We start from the raw sequence: 24,335 nt of genomic DNA, 5'->3' as shown, positions 1-24,335 counted from the left end.
AGACTGTTTCAAAACAGCTAGTTTCCTGTCAACAAAATGTCCTTAGAGGACACAGCAATACATGACAACAAGTACTGGACTTTGGAATCCAAATATTTCTGAATGGACTGCATTTGTGTCATCCACAAACTGTGATCTCAAAAATGACTTCACCTCTTAAAACCTCTCTTCCCTTAGCTATATAATGGAGCTAGTGATACCTACCTTGCAAGGTATTAGGAGAATTCAGTGGGATCATGTTCATAAAGTACTGATCCCAGTGTTTGGCATTTGATAAGTCCTCAATGATGTAACTGTAGTTATCATCAAGAAAGTAATTATATCACCCCAGCAAGAATGGATATTATAAAAAAAAATTAAAGACAGGAAGTGCTAGCAATAATGTGAAGAAAAAAGGAACACTTTCACACTGTTGGTGGGAATGTAAAGTAGTACAGCCATTATGGAAAAACAGTATGGACGTTCCTCAAAAGGCCAAAAATAGAACTACCATGAGATTCAGTAATCCCACCACTGGGTATACATCCAAAGGAAATGGAATCGGTATGTTGAAGAGACATCTGGAGCACTATTCACAATAACCAAGAAATGGAAACAACCAAAGTGTCCATTCAAAGATAAATAAATTTTTAAAACTGTGGTACATATACACAGTGGGATTCTATTTGCCCATTAAAAAGTATGAAATTCTGTCATTTGTGACAACATGGATGTAACTAGAGATCATTATGTTAAGTGAAATAAACCAGACACAGAAAGACAAGTGCCACAGGATGTCACTCAAGTTAGATAGGAGTAAGAAGCTCTGGTATGCTATTATTGCACAGTAGAGTGACCACAGATAGTGATAATGCACTGTACACTTAAAAAAGCTAGAAGAAAGGAGTTTGGACGTTTCTTCCCATAAAGAAATTTTAAATGTTTCAGGATACAGGTATGTTTATCCTAATTTAAACACTGTACATTATATACATGTATTGAAACATTACATGGTACCCCATTAATATGTACGATTTTTGTGTTTTTATGTATCGATTAAAATAAATCTAATTTAAGCTAGAAAATAAAAAAGGAATTTTTAAAAAGAAAGTAAATACAAAACATACAATAATATTTGGGGCTAATATTTTGATAGATGACAGGGATCTGTATTCAGTCAATATAATTACTTGCAAGAACACAGGCCAATTTATATTATCTAAACAATGAACTTGTATATTATTACTGTCAATAATAATAGTTGACATTTACTGGGTCTTCATCCTGTGACAGTCACTGGGCTAAATGCTTTACCTGCGTTGGAACATTTAATTTCAGCAATCCTACAACTTGGATGCTATAACCACCATTTTCAGAGAAAGAAATTGAAACTTGGGGAAAAAGAAGTTTCTTGAGGTTCATGGCCATGAAGGGTCATGAAGGGCCTGGAATCTGGATCTGAGGAGAGTCCACAGTGCAGGCTCCACCAGAGCCACCTCCTCTTTAGCTCCACTGACTCAAAAATAGAATTTCTTAGTTAGACTGGTCTTTCTCTGAGTTTAGAAAAGACAAAACATTGAGTTTCTTCCCAAAAGGCTTTCAAAGGCTTTCATCTAGGAGTCAAATAACCAGACCAGAGCTCTGACTTACTTTGTAAATTTTCCTGAAATGAGAGAAACGGTGACTGTATTATGAGGCCCAAACTGCCACCACGCACGACCCATTTCTTGCTTTGCCTCCAGTTAGCCTCCCATTTTCCCTTTCACTCTGTATCTTTTAAGTGTATTGTACACCTGTTATTAACAGCACACCCAGAATCATATCTTGGCATTAAAATTCCATGAAGTCCATTTTGAGAATCGGATTACTACACCTATTTTTAGCTCTCCACACAAACCACTCTTTCCATTATACTTTCAAATATCCTGGGTTACAGTGATATTGAACATAGCTCTTACAGCCAAATAAAAACCCCATGTTTGTCTAATCAGACGGGACCGTTGTCCGCACAAATATAATCACATTAGGAAGGCAGCTACCTGCCTGTGCCTCTCCTCCTCTGGGTCTGGGACTACCCTCCCCATTTGCTGCTATATTTATCTGCCTTCTTGGCCATAAAAGGCTGGCTGTGGGGCCCTGACATTCTGCTGCCTGACCACATGCATTATTTTTGAACTGGCCCCCAGGGTCCTGCCTTTAGCCCTGCCTCTGAACTTTTTCTTGGATTCAACCTAGAGTGGGGTTTTCATTCTCTCCTCCAGCTCCTCGGCCACATCAGAACATTTCCCCCACCATTACTCCTTTGGAAACTGGTAAGTGTGACAGCCAGGCAGAGAAAATGCACTTGAGCGCTTATGTGCTCATCAGCACTGCAGTGTGTGGCTTCTTGCTCGCCTCTCAGCTTAGCAGTTTTCTCACAGAGATGTCAGAATAGCAGAGAAATAGGAATCTGGGAACTAGAACAGCAGGGAGCCAGCTGGGCTGGCAGGGTTATTTTCTCAGATCATTGTATTCTTTTTAAATTAAGCTCCCATTCCTAGAGCTATAAGATCATGTTTGTCTCAGATTCAACTCTGACTACCCTTTCCACGTTATAATTCAGCAGTTTGGTTGAAATCTGGAATGGACGAGGGGCAGGAAATCCTGTGCTTTCCTTTCTCTGATGATAAACTGGGCCAAAAGGAGGCAAATTAACGCTGAGGTTACTAGTTTATGATTCAGTGATTTTTTACTCTGACAATGCCATCAGTGTGTGTCTGTGTGCACCATGGTTCTCCTAACTTGAAAATGATTAACTCAGATTTCAGAGGCAGCACCGATTCCCCAAAGAATGATCCTGAAGTTAACACCTTCTGTGAATAATTTTAATCAGATTTCAACCTTGAATGCCTATCCAAAAGTATCACATGAAGATTACAACTGTGGAGTTTGTATTTCTTCCTAAATTACCAAATTGTTTCTGAAAATAAAATTTAAGTTTTAAATGAACAGAAGACAATAAAACCATTTGTCCTGCCAACAAACTCTAGTTGTTCAGCAGTAGGGATAATCCTTGTCTACTTGATGAAGAGGAGGAAGTTATACCTTCGTTCCAGAGGTCAACCAGTTCTGTTGACTTAACGTCAAGCCCTGTTTACTTGTAATGTGTGATCCATGTGCATGGAATATTAAATATTATTAAAAATAAATACATTGGGAGAAATAAAAATAGAGAGGAAAATAGAATTGGGGTAAGATTTAAAGATTTTATTTTGTGAAAATTATTTCAAATCATCTGGGTAGTGACTTTAGCTTATAACATAATAAGTGGAAAAACCTTTATTATTTATTTGTAGATCATTCAGACAGTATTTGCCATGTGATAGTGTGGTATGTATTGTTATAGAAACATATCTAATATCTTTGTAACTGCCTGGCATAATTCTATATTTATTCTAATCTTTTGTATTATCAAAATTCATATAAAAATTATTAATTATCTATGACAATTTTATTCTGTATATTTAAGAACAGAAAAGAGCAATCTATTTAAGGGTTGAAGCAGAGTTGCTTGTTAGTAGCTATTTTTTTCTCTTAGGAAATGCCATGTAGACTGATATCTTCCTTGAGACCTAAGATACATATTTCTGGAGTGAAGTTTGCTAGATTTTCTTCTCTAGGGAATACATACTGACTTTTAAAATAGCTTAAATGAAAAGTATTATTAAATATGGCAAAAATATAGCAACTTCAGAAGGATTTACTCCTTCAGGTTTTTAAGAAAAACAAATTTTGGAAAAAAACTGATTACTCCAAAACTGATTTTCTTATAAGATTTTTTTTTTTTGACTGGGTATTGAATTCAGGAACACTCAACCACTGAGCCACATTCCTAGCCCTATTTTGTATTTTATTAGAGACAGACAGGGTCTCACTGAGTTGCTTAGCACCTTACTTTTGCTGAGGCTGGCTTTGAACTCATGATCCTCCTGCCTCAGCCTCCAGAGCTGCTGGGATTACAAGTATGTGCCAATGCATCCAGCTTCTTATAAGATTTTAAAACAACATTTGAAAAGATACATAAAAGCGTTTAAAAAACTAGGAGGGGAGACATCTATAAAAATGTTATGTTGTCCGTGCAGCTGATAAATCTCCTAACAGTGAACAGATTATTCAAGGAAGCTAATGTAATGTGAAGTCTCCCCTCCCAATGCTAAGCAAACTCCATCTTTGATTTTTGGTATAATGGTAACTAGTTCACAATGCCAACTGGCATCCTGAGGAATGACTCTCTTACTTCTTCATGTGGGAAGACTGGAAGCCTTCATATTCCTTGTAAAGCAAATACTTTTTCTGATATACCCTTTTGAAGTGTTCCTAAGATTTGACAGAGCTTGTGAGTAACATTGCCATAACTCCAGGGCTCAGTCCTAGCACCTACTTTTCCATTTACGTTTGTTCTCATCTAGTTTTTTTTGTTTGTTTGGTCTTTCAGTACCACCGACATGCTGTTTGCTCTCTAAGGCAGGTTTTTATACTGGTCTACTTCCCTGAACTCCAAAGTCACATATCCAGCTTCCCATTTTAGGCCTCCTCTTAAAGGTCTAGCAAGCATCTCAGATGCAGAATGTCTCAAACCAACCTTGTGTTCTTCCAACTCAAACCAAGGCTTTCTTATCCTCCCCATCTCCGTCATAACAACCTCAGTCTTCCAGTTACTCAGGCAAAACCCTTGGCATTATCTCTCTTCACACTCTAATTCAGAACTTCCACCGAATGTTATTTGTTCTGTCTTCCAAAACTGTGCACCGTCTGACCACTTGTCACATTTTCACCACTACCGCCGTCATTGCTACCTTGGATATTGTAGTGACCTTTGTGTTGTGTGCTAGGGCCACCATAGCAAAGTACCACAGACCGGATGGCTTACCTAACAGAGAGACTTCTTTTCTTACAATGGTGGAGGCTAGAAATCCAAGATGCAAGGGTTGGTTTTCTCTGAGGCCCCTCTTTGGTTTGTAGATTGCCCTCCTCTCCTCCCTTTGTTTCCACATGGTCCTCCCACTGTTATATGTACAGATAATGCATCCCAATTTCCTTTTCTTATAGGGACACCAAGTGTCATTCTCAGCTCAGAACCTTCCAATGGCTTCTCAGTCTCTCAGAATAAAAGATCAAGTCCTTACTGTCGCCTACAGTACCCTACACTATCTGCCCTTCCCCCTGCCTGCCCCTCATCTCTAGGACACCACCTTTGCCTCTCCCTCCTCCCACACCCCCTGCCTCTCTGGCTGGAGCATGATAAGTGCCCCTTCCTCAGGGCCTCTGCACTGGTATTTTATCTAGAGCACTCCTCCCCCAGATACTCTCATGCTCAGATGTCACCTTCCAGCAAAGCCATCCCTGATGGGGCTATTTAAAATTGCATCTATCCCTCTTTCCTGCTTGATTTTTCCTCTATTGTACTTAGCACATGCTAATATACCTCATTAATTTTCATGACTATCTCTTACAATAGAATATACAGGTCTAACTACTCCAGTTACCCTACTCCTTGGTATAAGACTTTAAATCTTCTTATAAGATTTACCCAAAAGAACTAAAATCAGCACATTATAGTGATCCAAGAATATCAATATTTATAGCAACACAATTCATAATAGTTAAGTTATGGAACCAGCTCCAGTGCCTACCAACAGACGAACAGATAAAGAAAATGTGCTGTTTATTCACAATGGTGTTTTACTCAGCCATAAAGAAGAAAAAAATTATGGCATTTGCCAGTAAATGGATGAAACTGGAGAACAGCATGGAGGTGAAATAAACCAGACTCAGACAGTCAAGGGTCAATTATTTTTTCTCCCATGGAAAAGCTAGAGCAGAATAAGGGGAGGGGGGCGGGGGCAGGAGGGTGAATTCCATGAAAATAGAAGGGAGATCAGTGGAGTAGATGAAGGGGATTGAGGAGGAGAGAGAAGGATTCGGAAAAGGGAGGAACTACAGGATGAAATTAACCTTATGCTACATATATAAAAGATACACCACAGTGATTTCCACCTATGTGTATCTTTAAAACACCAATTAAAAACAATAAATAAAGAAATGGAAGGAAGACAAGTAGAGAAGGGAAATAGGGTGGGAGGAGAGGAGGGAAAGAGGAAGTACTGGGGACTAAAATAGAGCAAATTACATTCCATGCATGTATGACTGTGTCAAAATGAAACCCCACTCTTATGTATAACTATAATGCACTAATAAAAACATTCAAAAAAAGAATCTACCGTTCTGGAGCAGGTTATTACAGCAGAGATTTTTGCTTTTGGTTTGTTTTTGTTCACTTCTGTATTTCTTATGCTAGAGTAATTCCAGGCCCATAGTGGGTGCTCATTAATTATTTGTTGAATGAATACTACATTGCACTCCATCATTACATATGATCCCAAATGAAGTCCCGGTCAGAATGAAATTGCCAAAAAAATTTAGAAATGTGCATGACAGAGGGCCCGAGGGAAAAAGCACAATAGCAAGAGTCAAGAAACCCTGTGAGGCCCTCCTAAATATAAAGAAAAAAGAAGTCACAAGACAGGAAGGGACACACAGGTTATGTGGGAGGGAGTTTACTGAGTAACCCGTTAGACTGAACCTCACATCCTTTTCCATTTACCCCTTGGAAAGATGAATGCATGCATTCTTACACGTTGGTGTGGAGGACTTGTCCTATGGCCTGGGTTCCTTAATAATTGACTCAAGAATTGCTGTCCTCTTGTAGGCTGCCTGCTCCCCTCGAGGGCACATGATGTCGTTACCTTTCTATCAGAGGTCCCACCAGCACTATGATCTCAGCTACCGCAACAAGGACCTTCGCACCACCATGAGCCAGTACCAGCAGGAGAAGAAGCGATCCGCCATCTACACCCACGGCTCCACCGCCTACAGCAGTCGGTCCTCGGCGGCTCACTGCCAGGAGTCGCAGGCCTCCATCCAGGCCTCGGCCTCCTCCTACCAGCAGCAAGCCTCTCAGGCCTCCCATCTTGGAAGCTCGCAGTTCTCCCTGGACTCCCAAGTCAGTCGGAAGGCAGCCTCAGCCTACGATTATGGCTACTCCCACGGGTAGGTCTTGAGCAGCCTCCCAACCTTGGGTAGAGGCTGTGCTCTGAATGGTCCTCCCAAATCACTTTTCCTGGCTCCTTCAATGTGGCAGCTCTACCTTTAAACCAGGTGTGGAGAAAGAATAGGTTTGGGGAGTATAGACACCTGAGATACAGGTATAGACACCTGAGACCTGTGTCTATACCTATTGCCCATGATTGTCTCTTTGGGATTCACAGAGAGGTTCCTAGTTCTCTTGGCGAGTCTCACTTGCGATTCCTGCTGTGATATTTCTAGAAGCAGGGACATTTTGCCACAAGTTACTTTAGCAGCCGCAGAGCCAGAAAATATCATTTCAACACTCACAGCAGGTCTCCTGGCTCTCAGAAGGTTTTTTGCTTAGATGAGAGGCCACCAGGGTAGAAGTTAAAATTCACAGGTAACAGAGGGCTAAATGATGGCAGAGATGGATTCTATTTTTTTCAAACTCAGAAAGCCAATAATCAAAATTCTGAGCTATTATTCAAGCAGAAAATACTTTCTTTAGCTGGAGCATTTTATTAAACAAAAAAACTTGGCCTTATCTCAGTCAGCCTAAGACTAATAGAACCAAACCTGTATTGTAACAAAATTAGATTTATTGAACCAACAATTTGGCAGACTATAGATAACTAGAAGGAGCTATTTTAGGATTTTAGGAAAAGTGGAGTTTAGATGCAGATCTGGTCTGCAGAGCAACCCCAAGATCTCATTTCTTTGGAAACAATAAAGTTAAGGTCAAGGTGGACTGTTGTATCCAAAAACCCTTGGTTGGAGCTCTTTACCTGGGGTGGGAGCAAAGGCTGATATTCTGGGGTTAACAAGCAACTGAGATCGTTTAGGTAAGAGTGAGATGTTTCATTCTTACTGATGTGAACAGCAAACTCACCAATAGTCTGATTGCAGAGAAGAAAGTTCCACCTGCAGTCACCCAAAGAAAGAGGTTAGTTGCTATGACGCTATGCAGCAGCACCAACCCTGGGAGAAATGCTTTTTCTTGCTAATTTTGCATTTGGCTTCTCTGTGTCTGTTGGTCCAGACCAATGAATGCTGTTTTCCAAATCCAAAGCACTTTTATTTTCTCAGTATTCAGAATAAAATACTTCATGGAGATTTAAAAAAACAAACAAACAAACAACAAAAAAAAACTCTTGCAAGATACATGTGATTTTTTTTTAATTGAAAGTCTATCTTTAGCCTACAAAAAGAATTGCTGATCTCCAGAAGCATAGACATTTCTAGACTATGTGGTCAGTAGCCACCTGCTGCCTCTAATCCTCTTCTCCAAAGCATGGGGCATAGTGGCATTTTTTGTTATAAATACGATATCATTTTAAATCTTCCAAAATTTAAGTCCATAAAATATCTGGTAAAGCAACTGGAAAGGGGGCTTATCTCTGGACATCTAAAGTTTTTGAGGAAATAATAGAGTGATTGTATAAGTAGGCATGAAGAAGTTTTTCCAAGAACAGAAATTCTTAAATTCCTGCTGGGTTTGAGCAGCACCTGATCTACATCTGTCCTTTGGTCAGTGACCGTGGCCTCCTGGGAGCGTCTGCTAAGTTCAGTAACAGAGCCAGAGCCTTCTGGGGTTTACCTGGAATGTATGATGGCAACCTTCTGAAATTCCATTTAAAATGGAACAGGATCATTTTGCAGTCTCACTTTCATAGGTCATGGTCTGCCGTGGGGTATTCATAAGGATCTCTGTTGGCTGGAAATATGGAAATATTGTTGCTGAGGTGAATTCATTTCTTTTAGCACTTGCTTCAGAGGAACTGCCTTCCAAAGAAAGGTTGGGAGGAATTAACACCATGTGTGTGTGACATATCATTTTGTTCTCCTGAAAAATGTTCCATAGATACCATTCAAGAACCTCAATTAGGAAAGCAGCTGTCTTGTAATGGAGGAGGATTTACATCTTCAATATCCATTTTCTTGGACTGTCTGTGCTGGGGCTATAGAAGATGGGTATTTTAATTATCGTGCAATTGTTAGCATACAACTTTTTGTGTAGTTATTTCATTTTGCCAATGTGGAAGAATCTGTAGAATTTTGTAAGCTTGTATTTTTATATTTTCTTTTTGAATTCTTTTCCTTTTTTTTTCTTTTCTTTTCTTTTTTTTTTTTTTGTGTGTGTGCGCGTGTGTACTAGAATTGAACTCAGGGGTGCTTAACCACTGAATTTCATACCCGACCATTTTTATTTTTTATTTTGAGACAGGGTCTTGCTATGTTGCTGAGGCCCTCACAAAGTTATTGAGACTATTCTTGAACTTGCAATCCTCCTGCCTCAGCCTCCCAAACTGCTGGGATTACAGGTGTGAGCCACCACGCCCAGCATGAACTTCTATTTTTAAGTGGTATTTCTTCAGCTTTACATTTATATTTTATTTTAAAATTATTTTAATTTGATATGTCCTTTATTTAACCATGTGTGTAATATTCATATTTGTTCATAACCTGATGTATTACACAAAAGATTCTATTTGTATTACGTAAAGGGTTGAGTATACTCAGAAATCATTTGCTCTATAGAGTCTTAGGAAGACTTAGCCATTTTAGGTATAAATAGTCTTAGACAATAAACTTTCTATAGGAAATTAAATGTAATCATTCCTTGTGTTCAACGTTCTATCTTGCTCCTTCCTACTGTAGGTATATTTGCATAGGTAGGTGGGTATTCATTAATGACTTGCTATGTTTGAACAACTCAGTTTTCTTGGTAGAAACATGTTGAGCTAGAAGCAAGTAAGGGAAGAATATACCAATGATGTCTTTTTTCCTTTGTATCATGCAACCTAGAAGGCCGACCTAATCCTGGAGGTATTTTTGTCTTTCTTTTTTTAGGCATAAAACTAACAGGTGCAGATAATGTTCTTTGAACGCCTTAAGTCTTCATAATTCCTTTAGGTAGTATTTAAGTTTGTTCAAAATGAAATGATTTTTTTTTCTTGCTAAATGAAATATCCCTTTAGATTTTGAACAGTGCTGTCAATTAAGGCCCCCAGAGATGGAAATGCACTTCTGTGGAGTGGAGTGGATGTAAGCACTCGGCTTGGTCTTGGTCTATTTTTATCCTCCGCTCTGTAGTTAGATGCCCAGTGCTAAAGTGGAAACTATGGAGATTTATAAGAGCTCAAGGCTTGGCTGACCTTCGTGAGTCTTAGGAACAATGGCTTGCTTGGTGTCATTGTGATTGTACAACAGATTGGTTATTAACTGTATTTGGAGCCACGAGTTATAAAATAAATTCTGGAAACCTCACTCTAAATGTCTTTTTTCTTGATCACAGGAAAAACAAACAAACAACAACAACAAACACACCTATGGTAAATAGAGCACAAAATATCTAAGAATGGCAAGATTATTGTTTTATACTAATAATCAACAAATATTATCAGAGGTTGAAGGAGCAATGTTATTCATGACCACTTTTCACTGTTAGGCAAGGATACTACTTAACCTCTGTCCATGAGTGGATTTCAGTAGAGTGTTGGATGGTCTGAAATTATGTGCAAAATTAGATGAGAATTTTTCTGGAGAGAGGGACTGTCCCTTTCATTGCATTCTTAAGATATTTCCATGACCCGACAAAGCTCAGAGGCACTGCTTTAAGAAGTCTGCATATAAATCCAGACAGCCCAGTGTGTAGCCTTAAGACCTCTTTCCTAATTCAGTAGTATAAGGACCCAAGAGGGAACAGACAGCTGTTCAGAGAATGTGGCCTTGTAGAAGCAAGGTGCCTTCCATTCTTCTGAGTAAGCTGGATCAGACACTAAATGGGAAGTCATTAAAGGAACATTCTGTTGTACTTAATAAGTAGGAATGAACTTTTAAAAGCAGAGAACAACCCCACAGAGTTCTTGGAGGTTGGGAAGATTGGGAGTTACCCTTCAGCCCTCTGTGGTAATGGTAGACATCTAAGTTTCTCATTCTCAACAGATTAAAATTCAGCCCACATGAAGCAATTTGGCATTTTCATCCTTTTCACTGAGTCTTTAAGGCAATTCAGAGAAGTAGAAATTATCATCCTCATAAATGAGAAATGAGAAAATTGGAGATTAAATGACTTTTCTTCATTACTGTAAAATGGAACAGATTTCTGATCCAAACCCCATTTCACCCAAGGGCCTGCCCTTTCCACAGGTACCTGACACCAGTTATAGTCAGCAGCTGCCTCTGACCACACTCTGCCAACCAGACTTTTTTTTTTCTCTTTCTTTCTTTTGAGACAGAGTCTCCATATGTTGCTCAGGCTGGTCTTAAACTCCTAGTTCAGGAGATCCTCCCACCTTTGCTCAAAGTGCGCCAGATTTGCATCCAGGTACCAGATTTTTCTGGAAGCATTGATATACAGTTTTGGAACGTGCTTCCTTTTATACAGCCTTCTTGGGGAAAAGCCATTGAGCACTGATATAACCAAGATTTAGAGCAGGGAACAATGGATGGAAAGACACAAATGCTAAAGAAGAAAATCCTAGGGGTGTTTATAAATGCCAAGCCTATGACTGTCGACTCTAACTCATTAGTATCAGTGAACAGGTGTGCAAGGAATTCTTAAGAAACACCATTTTGGGGATGAGAACACTAAGGCTTGAGTGGCTTTCCCAGGGCTCCCTAACTTTAAATCAGGCCCTTCACCAACACTCGTGTTCCACTCACCAGTCCCCATTGGGTGCTGCCCAGGTAATAACCTTTTTTGAAACTACTAGAGTTTGCAAAGACTATGCTGACATTCAAATTCATTCTGATTCATGCAAAAAATACCACTAAACACATCAGGGTCCGACAGGGACCTGAAAATTTGTTCCATGTCCTACTTCAATATGGTTTCAAAAGGTTACCAAAGAAATCTGGCTTGTGGACATTTTTGTGACCTGACCTTGGCTATTAACATTAGGTTAGTGTTGATTTTCTACATATCCATTTTCAGACATTATAATGGGATGTGGATGGTCTTGGGATCAGATAGGACTATGCTTACTTGCATTGAGGCATAAACTTTAGATAAGCTAGTTAACCTCTGAATTTCTTTATCTATAAAATGAGGAAAATGCTTGTCCCTTGCCTTGTAGAAGTTTAAAAGAGATGATCATATGAGATGTTAGTGTAGTGCCTGGCTCACTGGGGATACTCAGTAAGGTTGAGACATTCATTTATTCATTCCATAAATATTTACTAAGTGTCTCCTGGGTGCTAAGCTCTGCTCTAAGTGACTAAGATAAATTGTGAAATATTTTATATTGCGTTGAAGTGAATTATGTATGATGTTAGTGGGTAAGAAATGTCATGGAAGCCATAGAAAAAGAGAAGGACAAGCAGGTGTGTGGAATGGGAGTACAATTGGCATTTCAAATCGGAGAATCGGGTCTTATAGAGAAGGTATGTCTGAGCAAAACTGTGAAGTAGCCAGGATTTGGAAAGGCACCTCAACCATCAGGGACAGCCACTGCAAGACCTTATAGTAAGGACCGGCATTGAGAGCAGTGTAAGGAAATGGGGGAGTGAGTGATGGATAGACTAGGTGGAGATGATATCAGAAAGGTTACAGATGAGGTAAGACCAATTATGGAGGGCCTTGTGGGCCACTCTAATGATTTTTTTTTGGGGGGGTAGGTACTGGGGATTGAACCCAGGGACACCTTACCACTGAGCTATATCCCCAGAATTTCCCTATTCTTTTATTAAATTTTTTGGGGAGATCAGGGTCTCACTGTTGCTGAGGCTAGCCTCCTTAAACTTGTGAACCTCCTGCCTCAGCCTCCCAAGTCACTAGGATTATAGGTATGTGCTACCATGCCTAACTAGTTTTTATTCTGAGTTCAAGGGGAGAGCCGTGATAGAGCTTTGAGCCAGGAAGTAATGTGACCCATTCAATGGTCAAATTATAATAGGTTCCCTGTGGCGTGGCCCATGTATGGCAAATACACTGTCAAGGCAGAGCTAGATGTTCAGTGAGAGAGAACGTGGTAAGCAGTGGCCAGATTTTTGGATGAATTAGTTATTGATGAATTCTTAATCCCAATGGACTTTTCATAGATCTCCTTAGTATCCTCAGCAGTGGGATTTTGAGGCTGTGAAAAGATCCATATTGGTTTTCTATATACAATGAATCTTCTGAGCCTCTCTCTATATGGTATCAGGATAGTAAAACCGATACTCATTGTCCTTTCTCAAAGACTCTACATCATGATGGAGCAATTCCTTACTCCATTGTTGGTGTATTCCTGTTAATTAGTAAGAAAACCACCTTGAAAGAGCTGTAGTTATATGGATACTCAAGTCCACCTGTAGGTTGAAGTAGCTGCATCTGAATTATAAAAAAAATAAGTATTGAATCAATAGATTTTTATGGGAAATGAAAGGTGCTTGGAGAGCTATTGGCTGTACCAAGGTTTGTATTTGCTGTGGTTTAGATGTGATTTGTCCCCTCCAAAACTCATGTTGAAATTTGATCGCCAGTGTAATAGTGTTGACAGATGGTGGGATCTTTAAGAGATGCTTGGGTCTGCCCTCATGAAGGGATTGCAGGCCTCAATTATGTTACTTGAGAGCAAGTTGTGATAAAACAAGGGGTTCCCCTCCTGTTTTATCACTTCTACATTCATCCATTTGCCTTTCCACTTTTCCACCATGTCATGACACAACGCAAGGCACTTGTTAGATGGGCTTCCTGATCATGAACTTCCAGTCTTCAGAACTGTGAGCTAAATAAACTTTTTTTCTTCATAAATTTCCCAATCTGTCGTGTTTTGTTATAGCAACAGAAAATGAACTAAGTCGGGACTCTTATCTTTTTTTCCTCTAGAAATGTTCTGATAACCTTGTCTCTAAATAAAATTTTAATAATTACATATCTGGAAAACCATATTTTCGGGTAACAAATCAATAAAACATTCTGGGGTGTTTATTCCAGTACTTAAGTACCATAAAATGATATTACATTCCATATGGTAGAAGGTCAGAGAAAAATCTAACAAAAAGCAGAGAAGCCACAGTTCTTTTAGAGGTAATTGAGTTATGTTCTGGGTCTCAAAAACCAATCCTAAATCCACAAACAGTCGTCCTCATCAAGTATCAGTCTCCTCCTTCTGCTCTCACTGCTATAAACCATGGCTTGTTTGTGGAATGAACTAGGAGTCTCACTCCTGGGAATACCAGTTTCATATAATTAGCAATTTATAGATCTGTCGAACTATGGAATGCCAAAGCAAGACGGGACCAAAATTCATTTAATTTTTAAGTCCCTCGTTTCCACTGAGGGCCAACAAGAAGGGATTCATTCTGTGCTTCCTGTGTGCTTACATGGAAAATATAAAGTGTGAGCTTCTTTTGCAAGTTAAATTAGGTTTAGATGGTACAAGATACTTCCAGGATGCCATTCATCTGCCCTAGGCAGGTGAATTGTGCTGGAGAAGAAAGAAAGGCCAGTCTTTTCAGAGAGTGGGAATAGAATGAGTCAGCCAAAGGCAGAGGAAGGGCAAAGGGGTTACCTCCCTGTGCTGGGAGGTGAAATGTTAGCTCTGTCCCTTCAGGGCCCCACCTCCATAACCGCAGCACCTTCTTGCTGACCAGACAGTGGGGTGTAACCGAACCTCCCCACAGAGATCTCTGGGCCTTGGAAACCCAAGAGAGCTTCTCCAACAAGCTTGACCTTTTCCACAGAAGTCTCTCTTCATGAAGTGAGAAGTCAGGAACACCTCAAACGAGTCAAGTAACATTCATGCAACATCCAGTCAACCAAAGTGACCATCCCCAGTGTGGGACTTTTAGAAACCCAGAACAATCCAGTCCACAAAGAGACAGCCTTGGACTCCATAAAGCATCTCTAAAACTATTGTCAGGTGGGCTGGAGTTGTGGCTCAGTGGTAGAGCGTTCGTCTAGCACAAGCAAGGCCCTGGGTTTGATCCTCAGCCCCACATAAAAATAAATAAACACAATAAGGGTATTGTTTCCAACTACTTCTAAAAAAAATAAATATTTTTAAAAAATTATATATATATAAAAAACTATTGTCAAGTGTCTTGCATAACATAATGTCTAGGAAAAATAGAATAAATTCTTTCATTCCTGCTTAAAAGCCTAGTCTACTTAAATCAACTTCTTAAATTTACAAATGCATAAAAACAGTATGTGTGTGTATATGTACATACACGTACAAATATAAATAAGAACCGTAAAATATTTAAATCTACCAGTGTTTCATCCATCTGTCCTTTCTAGAACACGTGACAGTTCTACCTTCATGCTGGGTCATGACTTAGGTCCCGTGGTTTTTGCTTTTAGATCATGGCTATACATCAACTATATTAATTTATTGAAAAGGAGAGTAAAATGTTAACTGTTAGTGGAAATTTAGTTCATGGGGAAAAAATAAATAAATAAATAAATAAATAAATAAATAAATAAATAGAAGGAAGAAATGTACTTATAGTTCTATTTAAATAGTTAAAAATAATAATAAAAGTGAGGGCTGGGGTTGTCACTTAGTGGTGGAGCACTTGCCTAGTGTGTGTGAGGCACGGGGTTAGATTCTCAGCACCACACAGAAGTAAGTAAAATAAAGGTCCATTAACAACTGAAAAAATATTTTAAAAAATTAAAAGTGAGATGTTTCTATTGCCAAGAGCATGAAATAGAGAGGAACAGGGAAGGGGTGGGGGAAGAAGGGTAAGGCTAATCATGCAAATAAATAAAAAATGAATAAATACATTTAAAGCCAAGGGAAGGTTATTACGACACCAGGTACCAGTGAGTTTCAAGGTTGATGTTGATCAAATTAATGTTTGTCTCTTATAAGGAACCTTTTTTGCAAAATGTATTAGGGGAAAATAGGATTAATTAGAACAAATAAGAAAAATTACTGACTCAAAGAAAAAAAAAAGGACTCTTTCCAGCCTCCCACTTCTCCACTAACTTTGATGTACTCCCGAAACTCTCCTAAGTGTCAAGATTGGGAAAGAAAGGATTGAAAGGTCAGTACAAAGCGTTGACATCAACATGATGCATGTATCAAAGAAGGAGCACAAAATAGAGCTGCTCTAGATCAGAAGTAGATGCCAAACAACCTTTTCACACAGTCCAAAGAAACTATTGTCTTGAAAGTTTTGCAAGAGGGGGAAATGTAGCCAATAGAAAAGTAGAAAGGAGAAGAGATTGAAAACTAACTCCAAGGGATTCTCCATGGGGTCCTGAGGATGAAAGAGATGAAACTTCAGATACCAGCCACCCTAACGGAGGGTGGCTGACTGGAACAAAGAGCCAAGAATAAGCTGGCCCATTGTTCATTAAAACCACTGCCCTTCAGTCTTCTGGTATACAGCTGAGCATTTTGTATATATGCAACAGTATTAGGCTGTAAATATGTGTCAAGAATGATGTCCTACTCATTTTCAATGTCCAGCTTCTCCACAGGGTTCCATGATAACCCTAGACAGAAATTCCCTCTCAAGCCAGTGAATTTATTATTCTTTATGGCTGAGTAATATTCCATTGTATATATATGCCACATTTTCTTTATCCATTCATCTGTTGAAGGGCATCTAGGTTGGTTCCATAGCTTAGCTATTGTGAATTGAGCTGCTATAAACATTGATGTGGCTGTGTCACTGTAGTATGCTGATTTTCAGTCCTTTGGGATAACTGGGTCAAATGGTGGCTCCATTCTAAGTTTTCTGAGGAATCTCTGTACTGCTTTCCAGAGTGGTTGCACCAATTTGCAATCCCACCAGCAATGTATGAGTGTACCTTTCCCCCCCTCACATCCTCACCAACATTTATTGTTGCTTGTATTCTTGATAACGGCCATTCTGACTGGAGTGAGATGGAATCTCAGTGTAGTTTTAATTTGCATTTCTCTAATTGCTAGAGATGTTGAACATTTTTTCATATATTTGTTGGCCATTTGTGTTTCTTCTTCTATGACATGCCTATTCAGTTCCTCTTTGTCCATTTATTGATTGGGTTATTTGTTTTTTTGGTGTTAAGCTTTTTGAGTTCCTTATGTATCCTGGAGATTAACGCTCTATCTAAGGTGCAGGTGGCAAAAATTTTCTCCCATTCTGTAGGCTCTCTCTTCACGTTCTGGATTGTTTCTTTTGCTGTGAAGAAGCTTTTTAGTTTGATACCATCCCATTTATTAATACGTGATTTCACTCCTTGCACTTTAGGAGTCTTGTTGAGGAAGTCAGTTCCTAAGCCAACATGATGGAACATTGGGCCTACATTTTCTTCTAATAGGTGCAAGGCCTCTGGTTTAATGTCTAGGTCCTTTACCTACTTTGAGTTGAGTTTTGTGCATGATGGGAGATAGGGGTTTAATTTCATTTGGCTACATATGGATTTCCAGTTTTCCCAGCACCATTTGTTGAAGAGACTCTTTTCTCCAACATATGTTTATGGTGCCTTTGTCTAGTATCAGATAACTGTATTTATGTGGGTTTGCCTCTGTGTCTTCTATTCTATACCATTGATCTACATATCTGTTTTGGTGCCAATACCATGCTATTTTTGTTACTATAATTCTGTAGTATAATTTAAGGTCTGGTATTGTGATGCCTCCTGCTTCACTTTTCTTGCTAAGGATTGCTTTGGCTAATCTGGGCCTCTTGTTTTTCCAAGTGAATTTCATGACTACTTTTTCTATTACTAGGAAGCATGTCATTGAGATTTTACTAGGAATTGCATTAACTGTGTATAACAGTTTCGGTATTATGGCCATTTTGACAGTATTAAATCTGCCTATCCAAGAACATGGGAGATCTTTCCAATTTCTAAGGTTTTCTTCAATTTCTTTCTTTAGAGTTCTGTAGTTTTCATTGTAGATGTCTTTCACCTCTTTTGTTAGATTGATTCCCAAGTATTTTACTTTTTGAGGTTATTGTGAATGGGATAGTTTTCCTAATTTCTCTTTCAGTTCATTCATCATTAATGTATACAGATACAGTTGATTTATGGGTGTTAATTTTTATCTTGCTACTTTGCTGAATACATTTATGAGTTCTAGAAGTTTTCTGTTGGGGTTCTTTGAGTCTTCTAGATGTAGAATTTGTCATGGGCAAATAGGGATAGTTCAAGTTCTTCTTTTCCTATTTGTATCCCTTTAATTTCTTTCTTTTGCCTACTTGCTCTGGCTAGGGTTTCAAGGACTAGGTTGAATAGAAGTGGTGAAAGAGGGCATCCCTGTCTTGTTCCAGTTTTTAGAGGGAATGCTTTCAATTTTCCTCCATTTAGAGTGATGTTGGCCTTGGGTTTAACATATACAGCTTTTACAGTATTGAGGTATGTTCCTACTATCCCTAGTATTTCTAGTGTTTTGAACATGAATGGAGGCTGTATTTTGTCAAATATTAAACCAGTGAAATCAAATTTTGTTTGCACTGGTCTTCTAAGCTGCCTTCTCTCCTTTTACTCTCCATCCTGTCTTCTTTGATTGACCTAATCCATTTATTTGCTTACTATACTATGAAGCTCTTCAAAAACAAGTTTGTAATTTCTTTTTGTTGGAATCTTTTTCTGCTGCTATGACAGAATACCACAGACTAGATAATTTATAAATATTAGAAGTTTATTTGGCTCACGGTTCTGGAAGCTGGACAGTCCAGGATCAAGGGACCACATCTGGTGAGGCCTTCTTGCTGCATATCTGGCGGAAGGTATCACATGGCAAGAGAGTACGCAAGTAGAGAAGAGAACAAGAGGGGCTAAGCTAACTTTTATAACAAGTCCACTATTGCCCTAACTCACCCAGTTCTCTGATAATGACATTAATCCATTCAGGAAGGCAGAGCAGTCTCACTTCCTACTCCCATGGTAGAGCCTGGCATTTTAAAAAGATTTTGGTGGAGATATATATATATATATATATATATATATATATATATAGAGAGAGAGAGAGAGAGAGAGAGAAAGAGAGAGAGAGAGAGAGAGAGAGGGAGAGAGAGAGATTTACAGTCTGAAAGGTGACTGTTCATTAATTTTTGAAGTAATCTTTCTCTTGCATTTTCAAAATATCAGCAGATTATATACAAAGTTTATATTAAACTTTATAAGACACTGCTGTACATTCTCGTGGTAAATGTGCAAAGATTCCAGTTTATTCACATCCTTGCCAATATTTATCATTTTCTCTTACTTATTATAATCATTCTAGTAGGTGAGTAATGGGGTCTCATGGTAGTTTTGTATTAACTTAATAACTAATGATGTTGACCATTATTTTTTGTGTTTCTTGTCCATTTATATATTTTCCTTGGTGAATTGCCTAGTCAAAATCTTTTGCCTATTTTTAAATTGGATTGTTCTTATTTTTTTTTAATTTATAATTGTAGATGGACACAGTACCTGTATTTTATTTGCCTTTATTTTTTTTTTAATGCGGTGCCAGGGATCGAACCCAGTGCTTCACGCATGCTAGGCAAGGGCTCTACCACTGAGCCACAAACCTGGCCCCTTGGATTGTTCTTATTGTTGAATTGTTATAGGTACTTAAATATTTTGGATAGAAGTTGTTTCTCATATATGTTTGCAAATATGTTCTCTCTTTCTGATGTCTTGTTGTCTCAATTCTCTTCACAGTGTCTTTTGAAGACCAGAATTTTAAAATTTGAAGTTTAGTTCATCAATTTTTCCTTTTTGAATTGTGCTCTTTGTGTCATATCTAGGAACTCTTTAGCTAAGTCAACACCTGAGAGGGTTGTTTATCTTCTAAGAGTTTTTTTTAATCCTCTTTTATATTTTGAACTAGAATCCATTTTGAATTAACTTTTTGTATGATCTTGAGTAAAGTTCTAAACTTATTCTTTCACATATGGGCATACAATTGTCAAGCATCATTGTTGAAAAGACTATTCTTTCTCCCATTAATTTTTTTGATACCTTTTTAAGAGATCAGTTGACCCTAAAATGCAATGATATAGTTTTAGACTCTCAATTTCCTTCCACTAATCTATGCTTGTTCTTATGCCAGTACCAAACTATTTTAATCATCATTGTTTTGTTATTATATTGGTGAATATAAGCCCCTCAAACTTAGATCTTCTTTTTTTAAAAAAATTAGTTCTTATTTAAAAAAATTTTGCTATGTAATTTCTTCATATTCTTTATAATGTATAAAAAATATTCTTTACATATAAATATATTTATGTTATACTGTCTATAATTTTTGTATATAATATATATACTATATTGCATTGTTTTGGTGCAGGGGTACTGGGGATTCAACTCAGGGGCACTCAAACACTGAGCCACATCCTCAGCCCTACTTTGTATTTTATTTAGAGACAGGGTCTCACTGAGTTGTTTGGCGCCTTGCTTTCGCTGAGGCTGGCTTTGAACTCACTATCCTCCTGCCTCAGCCTCCCAAGCCACTGGGATTACATGCGTGTGCCACCAAGCTGGGGAATTTTATTGAATGTTTTTATATTATATATTTATATTATATGTGAAGCATATATTTATATTATATAGACCTATTTCTTTATATTGTGTATATTTCTTATACATCTTTCACTTACTGTAATGTTTTATAATTTTCTGAATACAAGTGTTATACTTTAAGCTCTTTCAAAATATTTTATCTTTTTGATGCTATTGTGAATGGAGTTGCCTTAATTGTGTTTTTTGATTGCTTATTGTTAATATATAGAAATATAGTTGACCTTTGTATTTTGATTTTGTATCCTACAACCTTGCTGGATTTGTGTTGGCATGTTTTGTGTGTAGATTCCTTAGGATTTTCTACATACAGGATTTCATCATCTGTAACCAGATGTGGACTTCTTCCTGTCTAACCTTAACTGCTCAGCCTAACTAGAACCTCCAGTAGAAGGTTGGTGAGAAGTGAAAAGAGCAGATTTACTGCTTGTTCCAATCTTAAAAGGAAAGAATTTTGCCTTTTGCCATAAAGTATGATTTTAGTAATAGATTTTTCATGGATGGCCTTTATTAGGTTGAAGAAGTTTCCTTCTAGTTCCATAGTTCCATTTTTTTTTTTTTTTTTTTTTTGTAGAGGGTTTTTTTGTTGTTTGTGTTTCTTTGTGTTGTTTTGTTTTGATTTGGTTACCAATGATTAAACCCAGGGGCACTTAACCACTAAGCTACATCCCCAGCCCTTTTTATTTTTTTATTTGGAGGCAGGGTCTCACTGAGTTTCTTAGGGCCTTTCTAAATTGCTGAGGCTGGCTTTGAACTTGCACTCCTCCTGCCTCTGCCTCTCAGGCCACTGGGATTACAGACCTGCCTCACAGCACCCAGCTTGTTTAGAGTTTTTAACATATTGAATGCTACATTTTGTCACATGCTTTTTTTCTGCATCTATTGAGATTAGAACGTGGGTTTTTGTTCTTTATTCTATTAATATGATATATTAGACTAACTGATTTTCAAATATAAATCAACGTTTCCTTTTTGGGATAATCTTCATTTGGTTTTATATGTTGTTGGATTCGGTTTATTAATATTTTGTGAAGGATTTTGGTGTCTATCTTCATAGTCTATAGTTTTATTATAGTGTCTTTGTTTGCTTCGGTACCAGGTAATTACTGACTTTATGGAATGAATTGGATCGTATTCCTTTCTGTGTTTAAAAAAAGAAATTGAAAATGATTGGAATTGTTTCTTCTTTAAATATTTGATAAAATATGTCAGTGAAGTCATTTGGACATGGACTTTTCATTGTGGAAATATTTTACATTATGAATTTAATCTTTTTTCTTGTTATTGGTCTGTTTTCATATTTAAATCTCTTGTAGAATTGGTTTTAGTAAGTTAAGTCTTTATAGGAATTTTTCATTTTATATAAATTGCCTAATTTGTTGGCACAAAGGCAACTACATTATTTCCTGTCTGTGCCTCTTAATTTGGGTGGGGTTGAAAATTATATCTCTGCTTTCCTTCTTTTTTTTTAAATTTTTTATTGTTGGTTGTTCAAAACATTACATAGTTCTTGATATATCATATTTGCTTTCCTTCTTTTTTAAAAGTTTTTTTTTTAGTTGTAGATGGACACAATACCTTTATTTTATTTATTTATGTGGTGCTGAGGATGGAACCCAGTGCCCCACGCATGTGAGGCAAGCGCTCTACCACTGAGCCACAACCCAGCCCTCTCCTTTCATTCTTGATTTTAGTAATTTGTCTTATTTATATTAATATTATTATTTATTTATTTTTTTGTTGTCACCAAAGCTTGATCAGTTTTCTTGATCTTTTAATTGATTTTGTTCATTTTTGTTCTGTTTCCTATTTCATTGATTTCCTCTCTGATATTTACTATATCTCCCTTTTGCTTATTTTGTATTTAATCTTTTTTCTAGTTTCTTACAGTGGAAGCTCATTATTCATTTTGAGATCTTTCTTTATTTCTAATATTGATACTTAAAGCTGTAAACGTCACTGTATGTACTGCTTTAACTGTAATCCATACATTTTAATATTGTATTTTTGTTCTCATGTAGTTAAAATATTTTCTAATTTCTTTTGAAATTTTTTTGACCAATGGATTACTTAGAAATATGTCATTATTTTTCTGATGTCTGAGGATTTTCTAAATTTCTGTTGTACATTCTTGTTTAATTCTTCTGTTGTCAGAATATATATTTTCTATTATTTCATTCTTTTTAAATTGATTAAGATTGTTTTGTGAACTAGTGTATCCATTCTCTGTGAGAATGTTGAAAGAACAGTCACTCTTTTGTCATTGGGTGAAGTTATCTAGAAAGTTCAGTGAGGTCAAGTTGATTGATAGTGTTATTTAAATCCTCTAGGTCCTTGCTGATTTTTTGACTAGTTCTTCCTAATCAATTACTAGGAGTGGAATATTGAAGTCTCCAACTATTATTTTTCAGCTTTCTTTTCTTCTTTCAATTCTGTCATTTTTCCTTTTGAATTTGGGGGCTCTGTCAGGTGCTTATGTATTTTTATTTTTATGTTTTTCTGAAGAATTGACCCTTTTATCATTAGGAAGTGTCCTTCTCTGTCTCTGTATGTGTATCTGTTTGTGTATATGCTTCTTGGATTCTAAGCATCGTAGAATTATAAATTAACATCTTTCATTAAATTGGGAAATTTTAGGTATTATTTCTTCAAATTGACCTTCCTGCCCTTTCTTTCTCTCCTCTCACTGCCATGACTCATATACTGGTGTATTTGACTTTGTCCAACTGGTCTTTGAGGATTTTAATTTTTCTTTATTTTTTAAATTGAAAAATTTCTATCTTTTCAAGTTAATTGATTCTGTTTTCCTTTATCTCAAATCTACTGTTGAGTTCCTCTAATAAATTTCCAAGTCACTGAGTGCTTTTTTGTTCCACGATGTCCATGGGTTTGTACTTTCTAATTTCTCTTTGATGATGCTTTCTACTTCTTCTTCTTCTTTTTTTTTTTTTCTTTTTTTTGTATCAGGGGTTGAACTTGGGAGCATTCGACCACTGAGCCACATCCCCAGTCCTATTTTGTATGATATTTAGAGACAGGTCTCACTGAGTTGCTTAGCACCTCACTTTTGCTGAGGCTGGCTTTGAACTCATGGGCCTCCTGCCTCAGCCTCCCAAGTTGCTGGGATGATTGGCATGCTCACTGCTGATGTTCTCTACTTGTTGAATCATTGTTCCACCCCCCTCAGTGTGTGTGTGTGTGTGTGTGTGTGTGTGTGTTTCAAAGTTCAGGTCATTTATAAGTGACCCTAAACTTTCTCGCCTTTCCTCTCTGCATATGTGCACAGGCTTACATCCAGCCAATCATTTGTGGAAAACTTGGACCCTCCCCTCTTTCCCTGCACAGGTGTGAAGATTCCTTTTACTGTCTTGTTTTTCCTTATTTTTCTGTTAGATTTCTGACTGATCCAGTCTGCTGCCTGAATTAACCAGGCAATCTCAAGCTAGCTGAGCTGCTGGTCTTTTCTTGCTTATTTGCCACTTAGATTGCTACTGTTACAAATCTGCTGGAAGTTTTATCATGCTTTGACCATATCAAGCCAGCATCCTCCCGCAGTAAAACAGATCTTTTCCTGCCTTTTCCCCACCTTGATAGAACTATCTTATGTACTGAGCTGAGGGTGGGGGATGGGAGCAGCCTAGGCATGAATGGCACAGACTCCCACTGCTCATATGTGAAGTTCAGTCATTTTTTTTAAGAATAACCAATTCTCAGTGTAGTTGATGCTTTTGATTGATTTTTCAGAGCCCTGATTGAGTTTTTGACAAATGTGCCCTGATTTGTCATTGCTTTTTGAGAAGAGGAATTATTG

The 24,335-nt window shown here is 37.7% G+C and overlaps 1 protein-coding gene across 4 annotated transcripts in view; it reads left to right on the top strand.

Annotated features, from left to right (window-relative positions):
- The first annotated feature begins 2,076 nt into the window (after positions 1-2,076).
- Myom1 (myomesin 1) overlaps positions 2,077-24,335 on the top strand; it is a 139,136-nt gene continuing 116,877 nt past the window's right edge. For 2 of the 4 annotated variants that reach the window (XM_048806491.1, XM_048806490.1), the window contains exons 1-2: positions 2,077-2,291; positions 6,728-7,068. In XM_048806491.1, coding sequence (XP_048662448.1) covers positions 6,752-7,068 — 317 coding nt within the window. In that variant the 5' untranslated portion in view covers positions 2,077-2,291; positions 6,728-6,751. The remainder of the gene's footprint in view (positions 2,292-6,727; positions 7,069-24,335) is intronic. The other 2 variants (XM_015482521.2, XM_015482520.2) reach the window with 2 other exon arrangements.

The sequence above is a fragment of the Marmota marmota genome, unplaced genomic scaffold (genome assembly GCF_001458135.2).
Source record: "Marmota marmota marmota unplaced genomic scaffold, marMar, whole genome shotgun sequence".
Taxonomy (NCBI): Eukaryota; Metazoa; Chordata; class Mammalia; order Rodentia; family Sciuridae; genus Marmota; species Marmota marmota.
Note: the sequence above shows the minus strand (reverse complement) of the source record. Positions and strands in the feature narration are given on the sequence as shown.